Source organism: Mus musculus, chromosome 4 (assembly GCF_000001635.26).
Source record: "Mus musculus strain C57BL/6J chromosome 4, GRCm38.p6 C57BL/6J".
Taxonomy (NCBI): domain Eukaryota; kingdom Metazoa; phylum Chordata; class Mammalia; order Rodentia; family Muridae; genus Mus; species Mus musculus.
Window position 1 is genome coordinate 125642836 of NC_000070.6, and position 24282 is coordinate 125667117.

At 51.2% G+C, this 24282-nt stretch overlaps 1 protein-coding gene across 3 annotated transcripts in view; it reads left to right on the forward strand.

The window, feature by feature from the left end:
• Positions 1-24282, forward strand: part of Grik3 (glutamate receptor, ionotropic, kainate 3) — a 223915-nt gene that overhangs the window by 152577 nt on the left and 47056 nt on the right. For all 3 annotated transcript variants that reach the window (XM_006502772.3, XM_017319980.2, NM_001081097.3), the window contains exons 6-9: positions 6844-7017; positions 7613-7756; positions 13453-13560; positions 16854-16967. In XM_006502772.3, coding sequence (XP_006502835.1) covers positions 6844-7017; positions 7613-7756; positions 13453-13560; positions 16854-16967 — 540 coding nt within the window. The remainder of the gene's footprint in view (positions 1-6843; positions 7018-7612; positions 7757-13452; positions 13561-16853; positions 16968-24282) is intronic.

The window sequence follows — 24282 nt, forward strand, 5'->3', positions numbered from 1 at the left end:
GTGCCCATGCAGAGCTCAGGGCCACCTTGCCCATCCTGCTGGCTATGAATCAGACCTAGGTGTCTGATGGAAGTACCTTGGGGAGACAGGGACTGAGGGCTAAGAGCAGACACTTTCTCCCTAAGGGCGCCCACCTCACCTCAGTCACTTTCTGCCATTCTGTGTCCTGGACAGTCACCAGGGGCTTAGGACAAGGTGCTTCATCTCTGTCGGGGCTCCGGACCAAGACTAGAGAAAGCAGCACTCTCATGCCCCACCCCTACCCCATGCCTCTGCAGAGATGCCGCTGCCCATGGATGTCAAGATCAAAGGTCTCGGAAAAGGCATTCTAGCACCCTAGACCTCTCGTCTTGCACCATGCAGTGCCCCATGCATCCTAGATCTTGCTTCCCTAACACAGCTGTTCATTTACCCGACAGCCACCAACAAATTCTGAGCTCCCGGGCTCTGAACTGGGAGGATGGACAGCGATGGGCCCGACCTGACACAAAGCTCACACACAAGCTCTGCAACTTCCTTCTGTGCAGCAGGGCTGTCTGTAGAGCCCACAGAGTGCCTGGCCCCCGGGGCAGGTGTTCTGTGATGCCTGAGTGGGAGATGAGTGGATGAATGGCCGCCATACAAATTAGGCTGCAATCAGCAAGATCAGTTCTCATCATCCCTTGCAACAGGCAGCTAAGATCATGGGCTACGGTGTGTCTGATTGGGATGAAGATACTTCATTTGGAGAGGGAGATGGCTCAGTGGTTAAGAGCACTTGATGCTCAAGCGTGAGAACCGAGTTCAAATTCTCAGAACCCAGATAAAAAAGCTGGGTGTGGCTGTGTGCACACTTCAACCCCCAGCAGCTGAGCACAGAAGATTGCTGGGGCTTCCTGGCTCCACATTCAGTGTGTGACCGACCCTGTCTCAAGGGAGTAAAGTGAAGAGCAATAGATCAGACCATCCAACATCTTCTTCTGGTCTCTGCACAGATGTGTATATACAACATATACATCATATACATACCGCTCATACAACACCACCAAAAAATGATGCTTCAGTTCCTTAGACAGGGCTCCTCCCTTCTCTTTGCCTCAAGCCTGTATCTTTAAAACATTGATGACAGCAATGTCACTTGATGAGGGTGAGTGTCCAGAGCGTGGAAAGTGGGAGATTCTTGGAACAACACTTGGCACTTACAACCATGTAAGGGTCAAATTAACTCATTAAGCACCTCCTGCTTTTGCTTCCTGTGTGTCCTCCATCCCTCAAAACAAACCTCAAGGGAGCTGTGACTCTCCCATTTCCCCAGAAAAATGGAAACCAAGGCTCAGAGAGATTACTCAGCAAAAGTAGACAGCAGGTATGGTCCCCAGCGAAAGCTTGCCAGCTGCCAAGCCCTCTTCCGACAACTGTCACTGTAGAGTCCCTAGCCTCCTCTGGCAGGTAGACTCTTCCTGATATCTGGCCATTATAGTCCAGCATAGTGATTGACACTAATGGGGTAAACAGAGCTTCACGAATCCCAGCAGTGCCCATACTTCAGGCCTTGCCTGCTTCCTCTGATTTCCCCTTCCAGGCCACCAAGGGAGAGTGTGCTATCTGCTCTGCACCAAATGATCGAAAAATGGCATCTGGGACATCACATGTCTTGCCCAGAACTCAGAACAGATCATTGATAAAGGCTTAGGCTCTTAACTCTGGGTCTTGCCCTGTGGCCACTCCAGGGCACTGTTCTTCCTCCCACCCCTTTCTGAGCACAGGAGACCAGGCTCTTCCAGGGATATGTGTCCTCCACAATACGAGCAGACAGCTTTATGGGGGTGGGGGGGCTGTGTATCATGGGTCTTCCACGGCAATCCCAGGACACTGCCCCCATGTGTCAGGGCATCCGCTGTGTCCCCCTAGGTCCTCTTCCCTGATCACAGCCCATTGCCAGCTTGAGGGTCTTCCTTCCAGCCCTGTTGGCTCAGGGCTCTGCCTCGTGACTCCCCCTTTTCATGCCCATTGGTCAGTGGTGGCTACACTGGGGAGGGCAATGGTATTTGGCATTTTATCTTAGGAAAGGCGCATCATCAACCTTTCCCCCCTCGAAAAACCTCTCCAAAGTCACTTCTCCCACGCAGAAGACATTTTAATCACCCCAGCCGCCATTACCGATGCCAGGCAGCTTTGAGCCCTTCCCAGATAACCCTGTGCTAATCAGCCACGGCTGAGCCCCCGGTGCATGGCATGAGGAGGTAAGAGCCTGGAGGTGAAAGAGAGAGAGGGAATTATAATAAATTAATAGATAAGCAATCACAATTAATGCCACTTCCCGGCAATAACAGTTACATCATGGGAAAGATATTTTCATCTGTCGTTCCTTGAGGCCATGTTTCCCGAGCATCGGCTTCTCCCCATTCAGACCCATGGGGTGCTAATGAATTAGTCTATTATGTTATGCTGAATGTTTCTAAAAGGTCCCCAGTCGACAGTGAATTCAGTGTGTCAACATTTGGCATCGGAAATGCAACTTTTTGCCAAGCTGCAGAGTTGCCCACAGTTCACCGTGTTGAGCACTTAGGGTCTTGGCCCCGGGGCAGTTTGAACAAAAAAACACGAAAACAAGAGCTGAACAAAGAGGCCTCTTCTCCAGCTCCTCCATGCCACTGCCCTCATACCCCAGGGATGGGGGTGCTCTGTGCCACTGGGCATAGGAAACGCACGTCATAGAGAAGCCCAGACGGGAGTCTGACTTGGAGGGAGTGACTCCATGCCCTGCCACCCACTAGAACTTACATCTAGACTGTCCCCCGTGGCCTCAGCTCCTGCTTTGGATACTTGTTCCATAGCTGGTGGCAGTAATTTTGGAGGACCTTAGGAGATAGGGCCAGCTGCTGTAACTAGGTCCTTCAGGGTTACACACAGCCCCTGGTTCCTGCCACACTTCCTGCTTCCTGCTCCACCATCATAGGAACACTTATTTCAACACATTCCCACCTCTCCAGTGTCCACTGCTTACTCTCCCTTCCCCTGACTATGATAGGATCCAAGTCTCTGAAACCCAAAGCTAGAATAAGCCTTTATTTGCTTGAACTTGTCTGTCAGGGATTTTGTCACAGCCCTGAAAAAAAGCAATCCCATGCCCCCATTGCAGCTAGGCACCAGGCAGAGCAGCCTCTCTAGCACGTGAGCCTCCCCATCAGTGGTTCTCCATCTAATGCTGCGACCCTTCAGTACAGTTCCTCATGATGTGGTGACCCCCAACCATAGAATTATTTCATTGCTACATCATAACTTATTTTGCTACTGTTTGAATCATAATATAAATATCTGATATACATGATATCTGACATGGCATCCCCAAGGGGGTCTTGACACACAGGTTGAGAACCACTGCTCCCCACCAAAGCAGAGATGCCATCCTTCATACTGAGTCAGAGGCCCTGGGAAGGCTACTAATTGAGCCTCTGTCAAGTCTTGGCAGAGCCTCACACTGAGATGGGTGAGCATTAGGCATGGTCCCAGCAGCTCAACTCCAGCCCCAAACTTACATACACACTGCAAATCGACAATCTGCCTCACTCTCCAGGCCTTCCTGGAAGGGGCTCTTAGGCCTGGGTCTAGAAGCAGACTTCTATCAGTGGCTCACCCTTCTTCCCAGGCAACTCACCGGCCTACTCCCAACTCACATCCTCACAGAGAGCCTCCTCCAAGGAGACGGTAAACATTGAAACAGTCAGGACGTTGCTAGCCTAACTGACACTTCTTTCCACAACCGGGGTCAAGAATGCTTAGAAACCCCATGTTGTCACAAGAGGGGCTCAAAAGTGCCTAAGAGTTCATAAGGATGTCAGACCCCAGACCTTAACAGTCGCTGCCTGTTAGGAGGAAAGCCTGGGGTCCCAGAACCAGAGCTGGATCATTGATAGACTTGTGTCTATGTAAAGGAGCGACCAAGGGGCACTTCCAGGAAGGACTGCTGCTTCTCTGAGTCTCAGAGAACAGCGCAGACACTTTGAGCTAACCCGGTCTAGTGGCTGGGATATATCCAAAAGCATCCAGCGTAGAATGAGAAGCTCTGGCAGGTAGGGCAGGGCAGAGGAAGGTTCAACCTTGGTGGAATGAAAACTGGGGATGGGCGTGGGAAAGCAAGATGCAGAAGCAGAGCTTCTGAGCAAGTGATGTGACAGAATGCCATAGTCTAAGTAAGCCACAAGCAACAAGAGTTTCTCTAGCTCACAGGTCTGTGAGCTGGGGAGTCTTGGGGACGTGGCACTGGCCTCCAGTGAGGACCTTAGTCTTCTTCCTCATAGCATGGTGGGGGAGCCAGTGGACAGTGGGTGGACCAAGAAGTTGGCCGGACTCCTTTGGAAGCCTTCCTCACCTGCCTCACCCACAGCCTCTTGATGTGTTGCCGAGGGCAGAGCCCTTGGGCTCAGTTACCTCTTCTGCAAGCCCCACCCCCCACCCCAGTGCTCTGGCGTGATGGCTCCCAGACTCACTCTCCACTGAGATTGGTACCATTTACCATTGACACCCTCTGGTCATCTTAGTGTTGACTCCCTTCCCTACATCCTCTGCTTCTACCTAGCTTCCTCCCCATCCTAAACACTGGCCTAGAAGCAAGGCCATATAGTGAGTTGTCCCTTGGTATTCACAGGATTCATATCAGGACGGGGAGAGGTTGGCTCCAGGACCCCCTTTGGATAGTAACTTCTATAGATGCTTGTCACAGTTAGTGTATCTACTGCTGTGATGAAACACCATGGCCAAAAGCAACTTGAGGAGGAAAGGGTTTTTGTTTTGCTTTTTGTTTTCTATATCACAGTCCATCATGGATGAAGTCAAGGCACCAACCCAAGCAGGGTAGGAACCTGGAGGCAGGAGCTGATGCAGAGGCCATGGAGGAATGCTCCTTTCTGGCTGTGTTTCTCTCATGGCTTATTCAGCCTGGTTTCTTACAGAACCCAGGACCACCTGTCCAGGGGTAGCGCCACCGGCTGTGGGCTCGGCCCTCCCCATCAATCACTAGTCATGACAGGACACCATAAACTTGAAATTTTTCAATTGTGGCTCCTTCTCAAGATAATTCTAGCTTGTGTCAAGGTGACATGAAACTAGACAGCACAATGCTCAAGTCTCTTATATAAAATTGCATTGTATTTACATATTACTAATCTGTGCTCTTATCGTCCTTAAATCAGTACTAGATATCTTACAGGGCACAATGCAATATAAGTGCTGTGTGGTTCGCTGTACTGTTATGGAACTATGGTGAGAAAGAGTCTGAATATCCAATATACATGAGCAATTATGTGCCTATACACATGTATACCTATAGAACTAGAACCATGGAGAGAGAGAGAGAGAGAGAGAGAGAGAGAGAGAGAGAGAGAGAGAGAGAGAGAGAGAGAGAGTGGTTGAATTCACAGATGCCCATGGTCTTGGAAGCCTGGCCCTATTTGTTTGGGCAGATTAGGATGAGACTTTCTTGCCTGAATTCCAAGACCTCTTCTCTAAAAAGGAGAGATAAGTCCATGCCCTTCCATAAAGGGTCCTCCTGGGAATGCGGGAGGAGCATGAGTTTAGCACCAAAATGGAGCATCCCAGAGACCATAGGACACCCAAGCATTGTGCGAGGTCTGCTCTGTGGGCTCCAGCCTGTATCCCTTTTGATGACCAGAGGCTGGCACTGGGGTAGGGGTGGAAGTGGGATGGGCTTCAGGTCAAGGTGTTAAGCAGCTCGGTGAGGGGAAGTGGGAAAGAACAGAAGAGAAGAGACTCAGTTTCTCCCAGTCCTGGCTTGCAGCCAGTCTACGTTATCCAAGTATTTATTTTTGAGAATCAAAATATCAGCCTGAAGTAAGTGTAGACTGGATGTCGGGAGGGACAGCCAGGGCGTGAAGCAGAGCATTGGAGGAATGATGTGAGTATCGGGGTTTTAAGGGACATAGAGTAGAGCAGCCAGGTTACACACAAAATAGATTAATCTCCTGAAAGCAATAAAACCTTAGGGGTGACCTTTTGTGTGGGACACAAATCTCATGTTAACCAGAAGTTTGGGCTTTAGCCAGCATTGACAGTAGTTCCTAACCCCACAGAGTGAGGAAGCCCCGGTGACCTGTGAGCAACTATTTCGTGTGTTGATAGCCCATGATGTTCCTCTTGTGTCTCTTTGAGTTTGGAGTCATTTTGGACCTGTGGTGCTCTGCTTGGCTCCTGTGCAGGCTAACTACCTCTCCACATGCTCTCTTCTCTGCTGAGGGGCAGCCAGATAATCCCCACTGTCCTGCCTCTTGGCTTCTTGCCTCACCAACCCATTGGCCTGGGCTGGGGCTGCAAGAGGGGCCACAGCTGCCTGGGCTGTATATCCTGTACTCCTAGACTATCAGCCAAGCATTTCCATCTACTGTGGAGAGTCCTTGGGACAACTCTTCCTAGGAGGCAGGGTGAAAGGCCCTGAGACCTGAGAAAGACTGGGGAGAAGGCAGTAGACTCCTTTGGCCCCCATTCCCTCATATAAAGGAAAAAAATACTCTGGCCTTTCTGCCTCCTCCGGTGTCACTTGGAGACGCCCAAACCCAGCATCCTTCATCCTCCCATGGTGAGATGGTTCCTTAGGGCTCTATAAAGGGGAGTGATCCCCATTTTGTAGATGAAGAAACAAGCAAATGGCTCCCAGAGTCAGCATGTGAGGTCAGTATCAGGGGAGCCAAATGGCCTCTGGGTCCAGTCCTCCTGTGGGTACTGCAGTCACCTTTCATGCACAGGGCTCTGCAGGGAGCCACAACTCAGACACAGGGTTGCCCAGGTCTGGATGGTGATGGGGGAGCTGGGTCACCCCTAAGCACATCAGAGTCTCTTATCTCTCTTCAGGATCTCTACGCACTAGACCTGGAGCCCTACCGCTACTCGGGAGTGAACCTGACTGGGTTCCGCATACTCAACGTGGACAATCCCCATGTCTCAGCCATTGTGGAGAAGTGGGCCATGGAGCGACTGCAGGCAGCTCCCCGGGCAGAGTCAGGCCTGCTGGATGGTGTGATGATGGTACAGTAGGCAGATGGACAGATGGACCCCAGGGGCTCCCTCCTTCCTTCTTCCTTGTCCCCCAGTCCTTTGTTTTTTTTTTCTCTCTCCTTCCTCCCTCCCTCCCTTCCATCTCCCCAAAGAACAATTCAAGACCTCATCCTTTCTAGCCTTTTTTTGCTAGTTACTGAGGCCCTTCAGTAACTAGAACCTCCGTATCAGCCAGAGCTCCGGAGACAACCGTTCCCTCCCCACCTCCCCAGGGCTCCCTCTAATAGGGCTGATTAAAAATGTCTTCCAGAAAAAGGAGCTAAAGATTTAGATAGTGACAGGCAGGTGTGAGGCTAGGAAGGCAAGAAAGGAATAAGGAGTAGGTGGGATTAGATGGTGGGTTGGGCAGAGGGTCTGGAGAGAGAGCCATAGCTACAGAGAAGAGGGTAGTACTGGGGTATCCATAGACTAACAGGGCCACTGAGGCTGGTCTGTCTTCAGGTAAAAGGATAGGGGCTCTCTCTGGGTCTGAGGGCCTGTTCCGTCCCCAGTGCCTCAGGAGCTTGTAGTGGGAGAGGAGCCGAGAAGCATCGGCATCCCTCAGACAGATCTATGCCCTCTGCAGACGGATGCTGCCCTGCTCTATGACGCGGTCCACATTGTGTCTGTGTGCTACCAGCGAGCGCCACAGATGACCGTGAACTCCCTGCAGTGCCATCGGCACAAGGCCTGGCGCTTTGGTGGCCGCTTCATGAACTTCATCAAGGAGGTGAGTCTTACACCCCTCAAAGGATGCTCCCTGCTGCCTCCAGTGCTCAGTCATAGACAGAGGGTGGGAGCGCTCAGGTTTGGGGCTCAGAAGCGGTTTCTGCTGCATACAGACTGGGGCAGGTCACCTCACACCTCTTTGGCTCATTTTCCCCGGCCTCCAAGGGGACTGAGAGGCCCAAGTGATGGAAGTATCCTCTCTCCCTGTCACTGTCCTCGTGGCTGTCACTCTGGCTCCCATCCACAAACCCACTCAGGACCGCATGTGCCAGTGCATCGCCGCTGGCTAAGTAGCTAGGAGTGAGATGACCGACTGTCTCTTTCTCAGCTCAGAACTGTCCGGAAGACAGAGGAAAACCTAGGACCTGAGCAGTATGTCTCAGTAGCTAGCAAGAAGACAAGGCTAGGAAGGATAAGGTCTAGGTAGGGCTATCCTGGGCTACAGTGAGTAGGTGATCGTGATCAATTCTATGAAGATCCAGACTCTCCCCCCTCCCACCGAGTCTGTGTGTGTGTGTGTGTGTGTGTGTGTGTGAGAGAGAGAGAGAGAGAGAGAGAGAGAGAGAGAGAGTGTGTGTGTGTGTGTGTGTGCTTGCATGTGTTGCTTTGGAGACCTTCCATGTACTGACTGGCAGCCATTGGCTAAGGATTGGTCTCAGAGTTGTGCACCACCACCACCACCCCCCAGTCCCCAGCACAGCAGGTGTGACAGCCCTGATTTTTCAGTCACCATCATCTGTCACTCTAACTTCCTTTTGGGTACTGGGTCCTAACCAGAGGGCTTGTAGCCCACACTGCTTCAGGGAGCCCCACCTCTTCACCCCTTGCCCCTTGGAAAGCATGAGGCTCAGCTATGCCCAAAGGAAAGCAGATTACCCACTGCTCAGCCTGGTAGACAAGTCCCATTCCCCCTCCTGGGGCTTCTCCTATGCTGGGGGGCGGGGAGGACACTCCCATCTCCTCCAGAATTCCTCTGTTCTCCTTAGTGCCTGGGGGTCAGACAAGAGTAGCCACAAAGGGCTCCTGTTCTTTCGATAACTGGACGCTTTCAGAACCCAGGTACCCTGCAGAGTCCAGTCTGCCTTTGTCCGTTTCCAAGTTGCCCATCTCTCCGTCTGCCTGCGTGACAGTAAATCATTTGAAAGACTTGGCATTTCCGAGAGGAGTTGGAAAATACCAGGCCGGAGTTCAGAGCGTGTGAAGCATCTTTCATTTAGCGAGTCCTGCTAGAAGGGGGCGGGTGGGCTGGGAAATGTCACGGGGAGGAGCTGCCCGTGGCTCCCTGCCCTGCCCCTGCCCACCCGCCCACAGACAGGCCGCACCTGCTGGCATTTAATTCCTCGGGAGCTGTCAAGGAGGAAGGCCTCCTCTGTAGGAGCAAGGCAGCTGCAGACACCTGCTGAGATTTCCCTGGGGGCATTGGATAGCCTGAGGGGTGTGGGCTGCAGAGGAGATGGAAGCCGGAAGGATGGGGAAACCACAGCCTGAGGGGAGCTGGGCCTCCCTGTGAAGTCACAAACAGAGCTGTTCACCTTCTCTGATGTGGCTTTTAATCTCCGTCCCCCTGGCGCCCACCAGCTTCCCCAGCTCTGTGTGTGTGTGTGTGTGTGTGTGTGTGTGCGCGCGCGCGCGCGCGTGCACTCACTCATTCATGTGGAGACCAGACACATATATCAGGTATCTTCTACTATAACATCTACCTTGACTTTTTTGAACCGGAGTCTCTCACTGAACCTGGCATTCACAAACTAGATCCACTGTCTCCATCCCACGCATACCCAGTGCTAGGGTTGCTGACATCTGGAACCACATCTGACATTACTATGTGATCACCAGGGATCTGACTCAGAACCTCTTGATTCTGTGTTAGGCATGTTACTAACCAAACTATTTCCTCAGTGTCTCAGTCTCTCTTTGAACCTCAGTATTGACATCTGAGAAATGGGTACAATGATGACCCCCCCACACACACACACACACACTTCGTAGGGTGGCAATGGAAGTTCAAGGGACTCCCTAAGGGTAGTAATTGTAACTCTCTCCTATAAACTTCCTCTGGGAGCCTGGCCTTGCCCAAAGGTCTGCTACTCCTTCCCAGTTGAGGACCAGTTCCATTTGCAGGAGCCTATTGGGTTCCAGAACCCACAAAGTTATATATAGCCCATAATACTCAGTCATGGCCGTGCACACAGGCATGGTACTGGGCACTTCACCCACCTCTTTTAGGGCCTGCAGACCAGTGGGGTTGGTAGCTGGATCAAGTACCTTTTGTTTTGCAGCTGTCTGGGCCTCCAGGGTGCTGCCTCTGAGTTAGGATACCTTTCACCTACCTACTTTTTAGGTGGGGGTGAGGATGGCTTGGGGCAGTCTCAGGAAGTAGCCAGGCTGGCCTGGAATTCACAATCCTCCTGCCTCTAACCCAGCTACCATCTCCCATTATCTGGAAAAGTCCACAAGGACTCCAAGCTATCCAAGAACAGGGAGATCCTCTAGGCCTTTAGTTTAGATTCAAAGATAAGTTTCCGGGGCCTGGGAACTTGAAAGTGTGATTGGTGCTGTTGCTCATTCCCGGGAGAGGCCAGGGGCCCTGCTCAGAATGCAGGGTTATGTACAAAGCAGTGCTTAGCCGGCAGGATACCCACACCCAGAGCTCCTGCTTCCCACCCCTCTCCTCTGGAAACCTCACTCCTAGCTGCTCCCACTCACAAGCCTGGCTGAGAACAAGATCCCTGCTCCCTGCCACCGCTGGCTGTCTCCATATTTCCCAATCCCCTTTATGCACCCCAGGACCTCAGGATGAGTGACGGGTCTTCTTTTCCCAGACACAGTGTCTTTTTACAGACACTGCAAAATACCCATCATCAGCGTTACCCCCAAGGAGAAAGAAAAGGGAAGGGGTGAAGCCCTGGGACCAGAGGTCTAGCTTGCCTCTGCCTATTGTATAGTGCAAGTTTTGGAGCTCCCAATAGTATCGTCCTCCAGGCCTGTTCCCATGGTTCCCATCTGTAACATGGGAATCATGACCCTTACCTGGCCAGCTCTCAAAGCCACTGGGGAAGCTAATCTATACAAACATTCTTACAGAGTCACCTCTCTGTCTAGGGAGGTGACTCCAGCAGTAAAGTGCTTGATATACAAGCATGAGAGTCAAAGTTGGAGACCCCGGCACCCACATATAAAGCTGGGCACAGCCTTGATCTGCAACGCCAGAGCTGGGAAGACGGACAGATGAATCTGTAGCATTCCCTGGCCTGCCAGCCCTCTCCGAGTCAGTGATCACCAGATTCAGGGAGAGAGATTCTCAAAAATATAAGATGAAGCCGGGTGTGGTGCGCACGCCTTTAATCCCAGCACTCGGGAGGCAGAGGCAGGTGGATTTCTGAGTTTGAGGCCAGCTTGGTCTTCAGAGTGAGTTCCAGGACAGCCAGGGCTATACAGAGAAACCCTGTCTCGAAAAATAAATAAATAATCCTGGGCATATATCCAGAAGATGCCCCAACCGGTAAGAAGGACACATGCTCCACTATGTTCATAGCAGCCTTATTTATAATAGCCAGAAGCTGGAAAGAACCCAGATGCCCCTCAATAGAGGAATGGATACAGAAAATGTGGTACATTTACACAATGGAGTACTACTCAGCTATTAAAAAGAATGAATTTATGAAATTCCTAGGCAAATGGATGGACCTGGAGGGCATCATCCTGAGTGAGGTAACCCAATCACAAAGGAACTCTCACAATATGTACTCACTGATAAGTGGATATTAGCCCAGAAACTTAGGATATCCAAGATATAAGATACAATTTGCTAAACACATTAAACTCAAGAGAACGAAGACCAAAGTGTGGACACTTTGCCCCTTCTTAGAATAGGAAACAAAACACCCATGGAAGGAGTTACAGAGACAAAATTTGGAAGTGTGACGAAAGGATGGACCATCTAGTGATTGCCATATCCAGGGATCCATCCCATAATCAGCTTCCAAACGCTGACACCATTGCATACACTAGCAAGATTTTGCTGTAAGGACCCAGATATAACTGTCTCTTGTGAGACTATGCCAGGGCCTAGCAAACACAGAAGTGGATGCTCACAGTCAGCTATTGAATGGACCACAGGGCCCCCAATGGAGGAACTAGAGAAAGTACCCAAGGATCTAAAGGGAACTGCAACCCTATAGGTGGAACAACAATATGAACTAAGCAGTACCCCAGAGCTCTTGTCTCTAGCTGCATATGTATCAAAAGATGGCCTAATAGGCCATCACTTGAAAGAGAGATCCATTGGACTTGCAAACTTTATATGCCCCAGTACAGGGGAACGCCAGGGCCAAAAAGGGGAAGTGGGTGGGTAGGGGATTGGGGGGGTGGGTATGGGGGACTTTTGGTATAGAATTGGAAATGTAAATGAGCTAAATACCTAATAAAAAATGGAAAAAATCTAAATAAATTAATTAATTAAATTTAAAAATATATAAGCTGAGCCAGGCAGTGGTGGTGCACACCTTTAATCCCAGCACTAGGGAGGCAGAGGCAGGCGGATTTCTGAGTTTGAGGCCAGCCTGGTCTACAGAGTGAGTTCCAGGACAGCCAGGGCTACACAGAGAAACTTTGTCTCGAAAACAAACAAACCAACAAAACAAAAAACAAAAAAACAATAATAATAATATCTATTACTTTAAATAAGGTGGAGAATGACTAAGAAAGACATTCAGCATTGATACCTGCACACACATCTGCATACACATGCACACATTTCTATAGGCACACATGTACAAACACAGAAAAAGATATACCCCCCACACACACACACACAATTGTGTGCACAGAGAATGATTACTCGGGACACCTCCCCCACCCCCAGGAAAGAGACAGTCTAGAACAATATCCAACACTGGCAAACCTGAAGGTAGCAAGTCTTCCGATGAACAGGTAGGAATGGCCGGCCTGGGCTAATCACCTGTTCCCACTCATAGGCCTTACGGCAGGCTGTGCAACCCTGGGCTAGAAGATAGTCTGCTCCAAGTTAAAACTGCCTCTTTTGTTAATAACAACAAAGTAACAGAAGTTGCTGTTTACCCGGGGTCTGAATTAGACCAGGCCTCCCTTCTCTCTGGGTTTCCTGGCTTGTTTCACTCTCACAGCCTTTTGGAAAGATGGATACCATGATTAGCCCCATTTTTTAGCCAAGGAAACTGAGGCAGTGGGTAGTCAAGGTCACAGAGATACTGGAGTTGACCCCAGAGTTCTCAATTGTGGCATGGCACTGAGGCGGCAGGTTGAGGGACTTTGTCTCTGGGGTTCACGTTTCAAGGATGCGGCTTTGTAACCAGAGAGCCTTTGGTGAGTCTCCTGGGCTCCAGCTCTGCTCACCTGCCTCGCTGGCCCCCTCCAGGGATCTGACACGGGCTCCCCCTTCCCAGGGCTTCGAGGCGGGGGCTCGTTTGAGCGCATCCGAGATCGATGTTGTACACGAGAAGGTGCAGATGTAGGGCTGGCTAAAGAGCGTAATAGAATTTATGGAAATCGCTGGCTCGCACCACAGCCCGAGCAATGATGGAGGTGATTATTAATTAATCATGGTCTTGGGGGAACAGTATCAGTGCAAGGAGTAATTAAAATGAAGCATTGTACAGTTGTACCGAATGATGATTTATGAGCCCGAGGAATTGCCGCTCTGCCCTCTCCCCTCCGCAGGCTCAATGGGAAGGATTAACTGGACGGATTGTGTTCAACAAAACCAGTGGCTTGCGGACTGATTTTGATCTGGACATCATCAGCCTGAAGGAAGATGGCCTCGAGAAGGTGCGTGGGCTCCGGCGGAGGATCAGCAGAGGGCCAGGGATGTTGGAAGTGCCTTCCACAAGCCCAAGGGCTGAGGGGCAAGATCCACTGCAGACACGCCCTTGAGAGTCAACTGACCCAGCGTGGCTCCTGCAGAACTGTGGGCCAGAGGAGACTGTGGGGTCCTGTTACACTTGAGGGTGCCAATCTCAGGGGCTTAGCTACAGCAGACACCTATGACCTACTCTGCGAGCTAGGCCTGTCAGAGAAACACAGTTATAGTCTTGTGGCACACACTGGCTGTCTCTAAGACCCCGAAAGGGTCAGAGATAAGGACATGTATGTTCTTAGGTTAAACTTTCTAACCTCCACAGATTGCCTACTTGAGGTAGCAAGTTCATGGTCCCGGTGAGGCATTTAAGCAAATATGGACAGATTGCTTGTCTGGGAGATTGAGAGAATCCTCATCTCAAAGAGATGTTGAAGTCTTTGGGGTCTGGGCTCCCCAAATTCCAGCTTCTCAGACCACTGATTCCAATATTTAGTTAAAGGAAGCAAACCTATTTGGACTTGGAGCCTCTCCTCTGGCCAACATAGAAAATGTTGTAATGAGGCCTATGACAGGCTCCAGGAACTCTCAGCATGTGCTACAAAAGTCAGGCTGCTGGGCCAAGAAGGGAATTTAACCTGAGGCCCCAGTTTTCAGCATCTGGAGGAGCCAGCAACTCAGCCACACCCATCCCACTGCAGCCGATTCCTGAGAGCCACCGAGTTCCCCTCCAGCCCTGAGATGTGCCATTTATAGGATACGGAGAGGCCAGGAGACTGGAAGGACCCTCTGCTGTCACTGAGCCTCAGGGCAGACGCCCATCCTCCCTTCCTGCATGCGTGGGTCAGCCTCTACAGAGGGTCACTGTAACACCCTCCTCTACCTTAGCTTCTGCTCTCATCCATCCTGAGCCTTCATCCTTCCTGAATGTACATGCAGATGGAGCGTCACCAAGCCTAGCTCTACCCTACACGTGGCTTCCCAATTCCAAGCCAGTGCATGCATAGCCTTTTAGTTAGACTCTGAGAAACTAACAGCTGGCCTCCCCACCCAACCCAGACTCCACAGTTGACTCAGGGTGCTGCCCTCCTAAACTTCTGGGTGTCATCCCAACTTGGTGCCCTGGCTGTGAAAGTGACATCTGTGATCCTCCCCCAGGCATGGACCTAGCTCTGTTAGCTTCTGTATACTGGTGGCCGTGACTCTCCCATTCTCTCCTGAGTCCTCCCAGCCACTATATAGGGGAGAGGTGACCAGGAACCCTCACGATTCATCCACAGCTACCTCATGTCATATATGGCATTAATTCCCAAGGGCAGGGACCCTTCCTAGGATCACTGAGGCCCACTCACTGTTCTAACCCTAGGCATACTCCGTGGGCTCCTCACTCTTTGTTTAAGCTCACCAGTGCTAGAGAGCAGTGGCCCCCTGCCCCCCGCCCCCTCCCCCCTCCACTGCCCTTTTCCAGCAATACCATGACTGACATGCTCTCGGGTAGCCATCCTAGCTTTCCTCTCTCAGCCACTCATCTCTAGGTAGAGCATCAAATTCTAGGGAATAGTAGATAGATGGCACACACACCACCGCTTTCCGCTCCTGTGCCCGTGGCAGGCATCAGTAATTGATCACTGGAGCACTCTTTCCATCTGAGCCCACCCTGCAGCATCTATCTCCCAACAGCCCTCCAGGCAGCTGGTACAAATTGACCGTAGCTAATACTCAAGGAAAACTCTATTATCCCTGGATGGAGGTTGGCTTGCCTGGTGCCCACTAGAGGCTCCCAGTCATAGCCACCAGGGCCCGTAAGCAGAGAACCTCTTCTTTCCCGTTTCTTTAACCTGCACTATGCCTAGAATCTACCAGGATACCCAGACAGGGCTTAGAAGAGCTTGCTGGGCTGAGGCTCCTCGCTCTTCAGCCACCTCAGCTTGCTGAGTGTCTCTTGCCACTCACCCTCTTGCTCAGCACCCAGCCCTCTGCTCAGCATCTTCGCACTGAGCTTGGCCCACTTTAGAAAAGAGCCTCTTCAGTCCCATCTGCCTGCCTCCTTCCTTGTGGCCCCAGAGGTCCACACAGGCAGAGAGCATGCTGAGCCCTCGACGCAGCCACAGCCTCCCGTTGCCTCCTTCTGTTTGCTAAGCTGGGTCAGAGCTGATCCAGCTAGCTCCAGCCGGTGGCTTTGGGAGGATTAAGGCAGAATTACTCAAGCATAATTACGTATCTCCCTGCTATCTGTCGGGCACAGCTCTCTGAGTGGGTTGTTTGCACTTGGCCTCTCTGTTTAATTGATTAGGTTTTCTGAGTACCCCCAACTGGGCCAAGGACAGAGTGGGCGTGCTGATGCCTTCCTTGAGAGAGAGGAGCCAAGATGAGGCCCAGCTGGGAAGTTTGCTCAGAATGCACCTGCAAGAGGCCTGGGGCTTTAGAGTGACTTATAAAAAATGTATTTATTTATTCATCATGCGTGGGTGTATAGAGTCGAGCCACTGTGCACCTGTGGACACCAGAGGACAACTTTCAGGAGTCAGTTCTGTCCTTCACCCATGTGAGTCCCAGGGATCGAACCTGGGCCACCAGGCTTGGCAGCACGTGCCTTTACCCGCTGAACCATCTTATCAACCTCGGGATGACTTTTCAATCCTACCTCTCCATCCTTTAACCTTCGGCTTGATAGTGATAAGGTTGTTGTGAGGAGTTTCCATGGTGACAGGGTAGCAAACCCCCTTCAGCCATAGTGCAGGAAGTTCACTAGTCCTGTGTTGTCACCCACAACAGCTTCCAGTTGAGGCTGGCCTGCTGCCTGTTCACCCACCGCCCCTCTCTTTTGATTAGTGCACACATGTGGGGGCATCTCTCCTTCATCCCAGTGGGAGCATCACCTCCATTCTGGGGTGTCCGGACTTTGCGGGTGTCTGGCCTGGAAGAGACCCATTGAGTAAGCAGAAGAGTGCCCAGTGTCTTGTTCAGGAGGTGACCTTGGCCCTGCCATCTATGCTGGGCATCTGCTCTGCTTCTCCAGCTCCCTGCAGCTCCTCTGCCTTTCTCCTTCGGCCAAGACTTTGTCAGCAAGAGGAAAAGAAAAACCTCATACCTCAGAGTCTCCTTGGAGGAGGGAGAGCATCAAGGTTGTCGTCAGAATTGTACCCCCAAAACACACAGACACAACAACAATGGCAGTGGCTGTGACTGTTGGAAACAGATGGCCTGGTTGATGAGGAGAAAGGAAGGACTCAGCGCCTGTTTTTTTGTCTGTCTGTCCATCCAGGTTGGAGTATGGAGTCCAGCTGACGGTCTCAATATCACTGAGGTTGCCAAAGGCCGAGGTCCTAATGTCACTGACTCTCTGACCAATAGGTCACTCATCGTCACCACTGTGCTGGTAAGAGCCTCAGGCCCTGCTGGAAGGGCCATCTGTCCCTAGAGACCACTCCATTTCCCCCTGTCACATCCAGGGTACCCCTTAGGAGGCCAGGACACAGTAGCAAAGTGGATCATAAGAAAGTAGAAGCTTCTAGGGAGACTCAGAAAGCTCTCAAAGGGAGGTTGGAACCCAGGACCTCTTCCTGTTCCCCAAGAGAAGCCCATGTTTGTTGTTTTACCCACTGTGTGCCACCTGCTTTCTTAGTAGGACCAAAAAAGAAACTCAACTGTTCATCGCAACTAGGGGTCTGTTCGCCCACCTGAAGTCCCAGGACCAAGGCACTTTCTTCCCTTGAGCAGGTGCCATGAGCCCCTCCGGCTGTGGCAGGAGCTATGGCTACACCAGAGGGCCCCAAGAGCCTGGACACATGTCACACTGTGCAGGGTTTATAAATATCAAGAGCCAGAGGCTGAGACCTCTCCTCCTGATCATCCCACATCCCATCCTCTCTCTCTGTAATGGGTCAGTGGGTCTCACCTCTCCATGATGCCTAGATGGGGCTAATGCCTACCTGCCTCCCCAGCTGAAACAGTTCAGCCAGACTCCTTCTCCATGACTTCTGTTCTCCTCTTGAATCGTTCTTCTGATTCAATCAGGAAGTGACTTGTGGGCTTTCCCGGGCTCCCTGCACCTTGTAGCTTGCAGCCACTGCTGTCCCTTCCTCACCTCTGCTGTACCCATTCTTCCTGTGTGACTGCCTTCTAGGAGGCCCTCGTTAGAGCCAAGCAGAAGCCGAGTCCTTTGGGGACCAAATGGGTACAAGTAGACCATTAGAGTATAGCAATTAAATCTGCAAAACCCATACCCGGATGCCTGGACTTGCTCCTCTTCGTAAAAGCAATCTTGGCTCATTAAGATTAAGGAAGCCTTCCATGGGCGAGGCCTGGACCCAAGTCTTGGGAGCTTCCCATGGTGCTTGGATGACAGTGGCTTCCCCTGCCTCTCCAACTGAGGCAGTTCAGCTAGGCTGTACTCAACCATCCTCCCGTCTAGTGTGACTCACCATGCATGTATTCAGTGGCTGGGGCGCGGGGGGCACCATGAAACAGGGGAAAAAAACTGTGAAATATCGAAGTTCTTCTAGGAATCTCAAGGACACTGGAGTACCAAACATGTTGAGGGGAATTTCAGCCAGTGTGTCTCATCTCTAGTCCCCGGGGTCATGGTCACCAAGAAATCCCATTAAGGACCATAGAAACTGAATAGGTACTGTGGACAGGCTGCTGACAGAGCTGGAGGGAGAGAGCCAGGGAGGTATAATCTTGCCTTTGTCAGGGCAAGAACCCAAGGAGTCTTCCAAATAATCATACGCCCTTCTAGTCTTTAGGGATCTACTTATTAAGGAGACAAATACAAAAAGCATAAGTCAAAAAGACCTCAACAGGAACAGGAGGAAAACTAATGTAAAATATAAATGATAAAAATAAACAAAAAGCATACAGGGATTTTAGGAGACGGATGAGCCATTAAAGGAATGTGGATGTGGATAAAAATAGGAAGGATGAAGGGAGAGCAAGAGATAAACAGAAAGGTTTAGAGGGGAACTAATGATGAGAAAATGAGGTAAGGAAAGAGATTAAAAGGGAAGATATTAAGGAAGACGAAAAATTAAATAATTTACAACACTGGCTAGACAAGGTAAAAAAAAATGTTCAAACTAAAAAAAAAAATGTCAAAAAGCAAAGGAATGAAAGTGTGACACCGGCAAAATATAAAAGGGTAAAAAATAAAATAATAAAAAGGTGGTAAAAGATTAAACTCAGAATTGCATGAAATGTGAGATATAAATAAAACACCTCTTAGGAGGCAAGATTAAAATGAGGTGAGAGAAAGGCGACCTCGGAGATGAGGAGAGATGGTTCCAGGCCTCGTGGAGACACAGAACCGCAAAGCAGGACTCCATGCGGAGTGGTGATGAGCTGAGGAGCCCCAGCAGGGTAGCAGGGTGCAAAACACAGTTACCTTGAAAGGCCACCAGCTCATGTCTCATGGGAATGGCAGCTGCCCCTGTGTCAGGAGTGTGGAGCTGGCTTTAATCCCAGCACTCAGGAAGCAGAGTTGGGGAGATCTCTGCAAGTTCAAGGCCAGCCTGGTCTACCTAGTGAGTTCCAAGATAGCCACCCACCTCCTAATAGAGTATGAATTGTTCTGCAGGGGCACAGAGGGGTTTTTGCTTTGCTTTGCTTGAAGAGCCAAATCGATCAAGCAGCCCGTGCTCCTGTTCAGTCCACCTTTGCAGTTTCTTCACCATAATAGCAGTGGTCCCCAACCTGCTGGGCTCACTCCTTTCCCAGAACTGGCTGGCTCCCAAGAACCCCAGGAGGATGTGGGGGAGATGAGCTTCTCCTGGCTCATAGCCTGGACACAACTCCATCTGCCCAGCTGCCCCTCGGCCTCCACCAGCTGGGTAGAAATGGCCAGTAGCTCTTTGCCACGTGTAGGAACAGCGGATGAGCAATGGCTAAGAGCACAGACTTTGGGGGTTGAGACCTGGCTTCTCTGTTGACATACTGTGTGGGCTTTCCTGTTTCGTGCCTGGGGCCTAGCTGACAAGGAAGAGACAGGAGCAGTGACACCTACCTCCTAGAGTTGAGAGAGTGGATGTTCATAAACTCATTGCGGGGTGAGTGCAGTCACTGCAATGTATTGCTATTGATTACGTATCCAGGACCCGGTGAGCTCAGGTTGACTACAACATGCCAACCATGGATGGGCATGGATGGCTCTGAAGTTCAGAGCCCTGAACTTCAAGACTTAGCACAGGCAGAGTGACGACTCCTGGCATGTGGAGCACAATGTGTTATGAACTTTCAATTATCACTTGAACATTTGTTTCAAGCCCAGTGCATTCTCCTGGGCCTACCTCACATCCCCCAATCCGCCCAGGGTTTACACTCCGTTGTATGGTTTTATCTTTTGTCACATCTACCCAGGACCTCCTCAGACCTCTAGCCTCTCAGAGAGACATAAGCCTCCAGGCTGGCCTCTACCCTCCACTCCTTTCCTTCCTTGGCCATAGTCTCAGCCCCTGCCCTGGGATCAGCCTTATTATCTATTCCTGGGACAGCTACACAAGTCATAGCTCAGCCTGGCTCTGCCAAAGCTGTCCTGGCTGAATACTCAGCCCCTTGCTTGGCTGCCTGTGTGCAGGGTCAGCACTTCCTGCTGGGAGCAAGGACCCCTGCCTGTCTTTCCTGGGATGGTCCAGGCAGGCAACCACACTTTGAATGACAGACAGGTACCAAGGCACAGAATCAGAACATCAAACTGTTCAGCCCCTGGGGACTAGGACCTGGAGGGGAAAGCCCTTGTGAGAAGGAGTCCCTTCGTCCTGGTGTGTGGCAGGCCACAGCAGCCTACATGAGCGTCCCAACCCCACCTTCTAGTCGCGATTCTAAACCTCTGCGGTTAGGTCCTCAAGATGCATTGTCCTGGATGGACAAAGAGACACGGATCTGACTGTGCCCTCTGGATACTCAGATCACAAGCCAGATTCCCCCCTATTCTAAAGCTGGAAGCCTCCCCCAGCACTCTCCCCAGCCTCTCTTCTGGCTCTGCTCTTCCACGCTCTCATGAAAAATGCATGCACTCAAACCTCAGCTCACACCAAGCAAGCTTAGGCAGTGTGCTCCCGGGGCCCTGCTTTTGAAGGTTCAAGGTACTTTGGGCTGTGAATGTGTGACTGGCAATTAGGATGCACGTGGGTGCATGTGAATTCTGAGGAGGGGCTCCAGATGGCTTCTGGATACACACCAATATAGTCGGTGTGCACACCGTGACCCACGTTTACTCAACCACAGGGCCAGCTGACCCCCGGCACGCTGGAGAAGGGAAAGCCAAGACCAGAATGTAGGCCAGGAAGACCAGGCCAGGGGCCATTCTGGATCCTCCCACTGGAGAAATAGGATTCTGAACACCCTATCTCCTTCTGTACTGCAGCAGCCAAGGCCTCAGGTCAGGGTACTTCGTCTGTGTGTCCAAGCAGGGTCAGGCAGACAGAACTGTGTGTATACATGCGCACATGAGGCATGGCCTAAGTCAGGGCACTGGGGACCCAGCTTTCAGATGGCCAATCCCTGAATCTGTCTCCTCTGGGAGCTGCCCCCTCCCTGCCTCCTCTTTCAACCTTCTGGCCCTGTGTCTCAGAGAAGCTTAGCTCTAGGCCTGGCCTCTCTATTGCTAAGTGATTGTAGCAAACCCAGATGAAGCCTGTGACTGAAAGTCGGGAAAGGTTATTTTTCTGGACCCCTGTTTTCGGTGACTTGTTAAGGAGAAATATTACCCTTGTTCCCACGGCTCTTCTCCCGGAGCAATAGGAGAGCATGAAGTTATGAAATTGAGGGCACCTTCACTGAGCAATCGATTAGCAGCTGAGGAAGCTGGTGAACTGGCTGTCTGGACATTTCCAGTAATAAATTGTGAAATAGTCCATGAATAAGTAGTCTCGGAGTTGAGAATTACCCCCTAGGAAATGTTGCTGGACTGGAGACGCATCACTAAGGCGAACACCATTTTAATGCCCTGGGCTTCAGCTGTTAAATATGTATGCCATCCGCAAAGCACTTCCCGAAATTAATGGCATTTTGCAGCTGCTCCGAAGGCAGCGTATTTAGATGGAGATGTATAGATTCTGGGACTGTGGTGGCTTCGCAAATGAAGTGCTAATTTTAGAGGCTAAGGCCGTGGAGGGGGCGGGGTCAGGAAGGGAGACATCTCAGGGGCCCCCATCCCATTCTGTTGCCTTCACTTCTGCTGGTGGCCTTGACTGTTACCCTTTGATGGCCTCGGGCGTGGCCTCTAAGAGGGAAAGCTCACTGAAGTAACTGGGCAGAGAGTATGTGGGAAGGAAGGATGAGCATGGACAGTAATAATAAGAACAGTAGTAGTGGTGATATTGGCAGCCGACGCTCACTCGCCAGGCACTAAGTGCTTTCCCTAGGCGGGGTCGTCTTACTCCTACTCTGTTAGAATCTCCATTCTACAGAAGGAAGTGGGGATCTCCCTCTGACCTGGCAATTTCCCTGGGAAAGACGACAACTTCCCTCTAGTTCTCTGGCGATGCTAAGTGAGGTCAGGACCACTAAGTACAGTAGTGTAGCCTGCTCACTGCATAAGAACACAAGTAGAGGGGTAAATGGGCTGACAGCGCACCATGCCCCCTCTCTCCAGGACATCCCCAGGGCGGGGGGGGGGGCATATTACCTGAGGAAAGGTCAGAGGGTCAGCCTTCATTCTGCCTGAGCCCCTGACCCAGGCCCACCTGTGCTTCCCCTCCCCCATGTTGAGCTGCTTGCCTGGCTGTGGGGTAGCACCAGAGGCCCTGAGGTCCAGGGTGGAACTAACCCAAAGGTCTACCTTCCCATGTGATTAGTCTTGAAAGCATTGTCCTCAGACTCCCCGGGTGGTCAGGAACCTCTTGTAGGTTGAGACACTTTCTGTCTTCAAAACCCAGAAGGAGTCCCCAGAGCCTGAGCAGACTCTGTTGTAAGGTGGGGCAGTACACTGGGAAACTGGGGGACCAGGGTAAACGAACAGAGCCCATCTGCCATAGCAGGAACCTGGGTTGAGACACTGGCAGGTTCTGCTCCTTGAGGACATCCAACAATGGTCACCAGAGCCTTCTGCTTCCCACCCCATCCCAGGGGCCCATGGGCGCAAGAAAATGGTCCTGTCAATAGGGAGAGACTGAGACCCCTCTCAATAAGTGCTAGTGCTATTGTGGGCAAGTATTCTGTTAGAGGACTGCGCTCAGCTAGGAGGAGAGGCATTTAGATAAGAGCAGGGTGTGGGGAAGGTGGCCAGCAGGCCAGGACAGAGAATGGGGTCAGGACTGAGGAAGGGGGTCCAGGAGACCAAAGCAGATGAGATAGTAGCTCTCAGCCTGAGCTCAGAACCTGTAAGAGCAGGTTAAGTCAGGGCGGTCTAAGTCTAGGGACAGAAAGGAGTGAGTGGGTGTGCTGCTTGGCTAGGTCCATCTGAAACTGGGCTCCTTGGAACTATTTTCAACTGCTGTGTGGCCTTGGGTAATGTATGACCCTCTCTGAGTCTGTTTCTTCGTGTATTACATGGTGATAAGATCATCTATTTTGCATCCTAATAAGACTTAAACGAAACAGACTGTCAGGAGTCAAAAAAATGGCACGTGGTACACAGTAGTAATTCAATAAATGTGGGGAGTTGAGGTGATTCAGCTCAACCACTCTAGACTTCAACACAGAGGGCTGTGAACGAGTGGGGGATGGGTGCCTGAGTCCACAGAATCAAGGACCAGCACTCTGACCTGGATTCTGGGACATCTGGATCTTGTTGCCTCCAGGCACCCCCAACCGGATGCTGTTAGTTCAGGTCCTCTCCCCAGCCTCAGCTTCCTGCCTCTTCTCTTAGTTCTTCATTTGTGGCGCAGCCAGGAAGGAGTGTGTTTTTGAAAAATCAGATAGCGCTAAGCCTTACTCTATGCCTTCCACCTGGAAAGAGGTGACTGACACAGGACCAACAGCCCTGGACCCACACACTGCCTTCTTGAGGACCTGCTGATGCCCGGGACAGCACAGCCACCTACAGATGAAGTTACCACTGTAGCCACTGATGGCTTACTGTCAGATCCTGACATGGGTGCTGAGGGGACCTTAAAACAGTGGTATTAGGAAGGAGGGGTGTCCCAAACATTAACTAGTTTGTTAACCTGTCTAATCTGGGGCAAGGAGAGAAGTCGCTGTAACTGATGGAGGGCTTTGCCTGCATGGTCCTCTAGCTTGATTGGACACAAAACTTCCAGCAGCTCCTGCCTGGATGGGTCTAGTGTGGGGCCCAAGAGTGATTCTTTAACAGGTTCTAAGGTCAGGCTCATGCTGGTTTAGAACACTGCTACAGTAGAAAACCTGTACTATAGAATCAGGTAGTCCTGTCCCACCTCTTGACAGTTCTGGGCCACTAGCAACCATGTCAGTCAGTAGCAGCAGGGCCCTATCCCCTTGTGCTGAGATCAATCCCTGGAGATGCCATTGCAAGCCACCAGGTTGGCTTTCAGAACATAGACTCTCCCTGGACTTGCTTCTAGGCTGTTGGTCCAAGGTCCAAGCCATTTGAAATGGTGTCAGAAAGACAAAACTCCAGGGCCTGAGGAGATGGGATGAGCCGTAGGAAAGGGCTTACAGAGCAAGCAGGAGGGCCTAGGTTCCGTCTTAGAACCATACAGAAAGCCAGGGGTGGTGGCTCAGCCTTGAAATCTCAGTGCTGGAGAGACAGAGATGTGAATCCCTACGGTTCTGCAGTT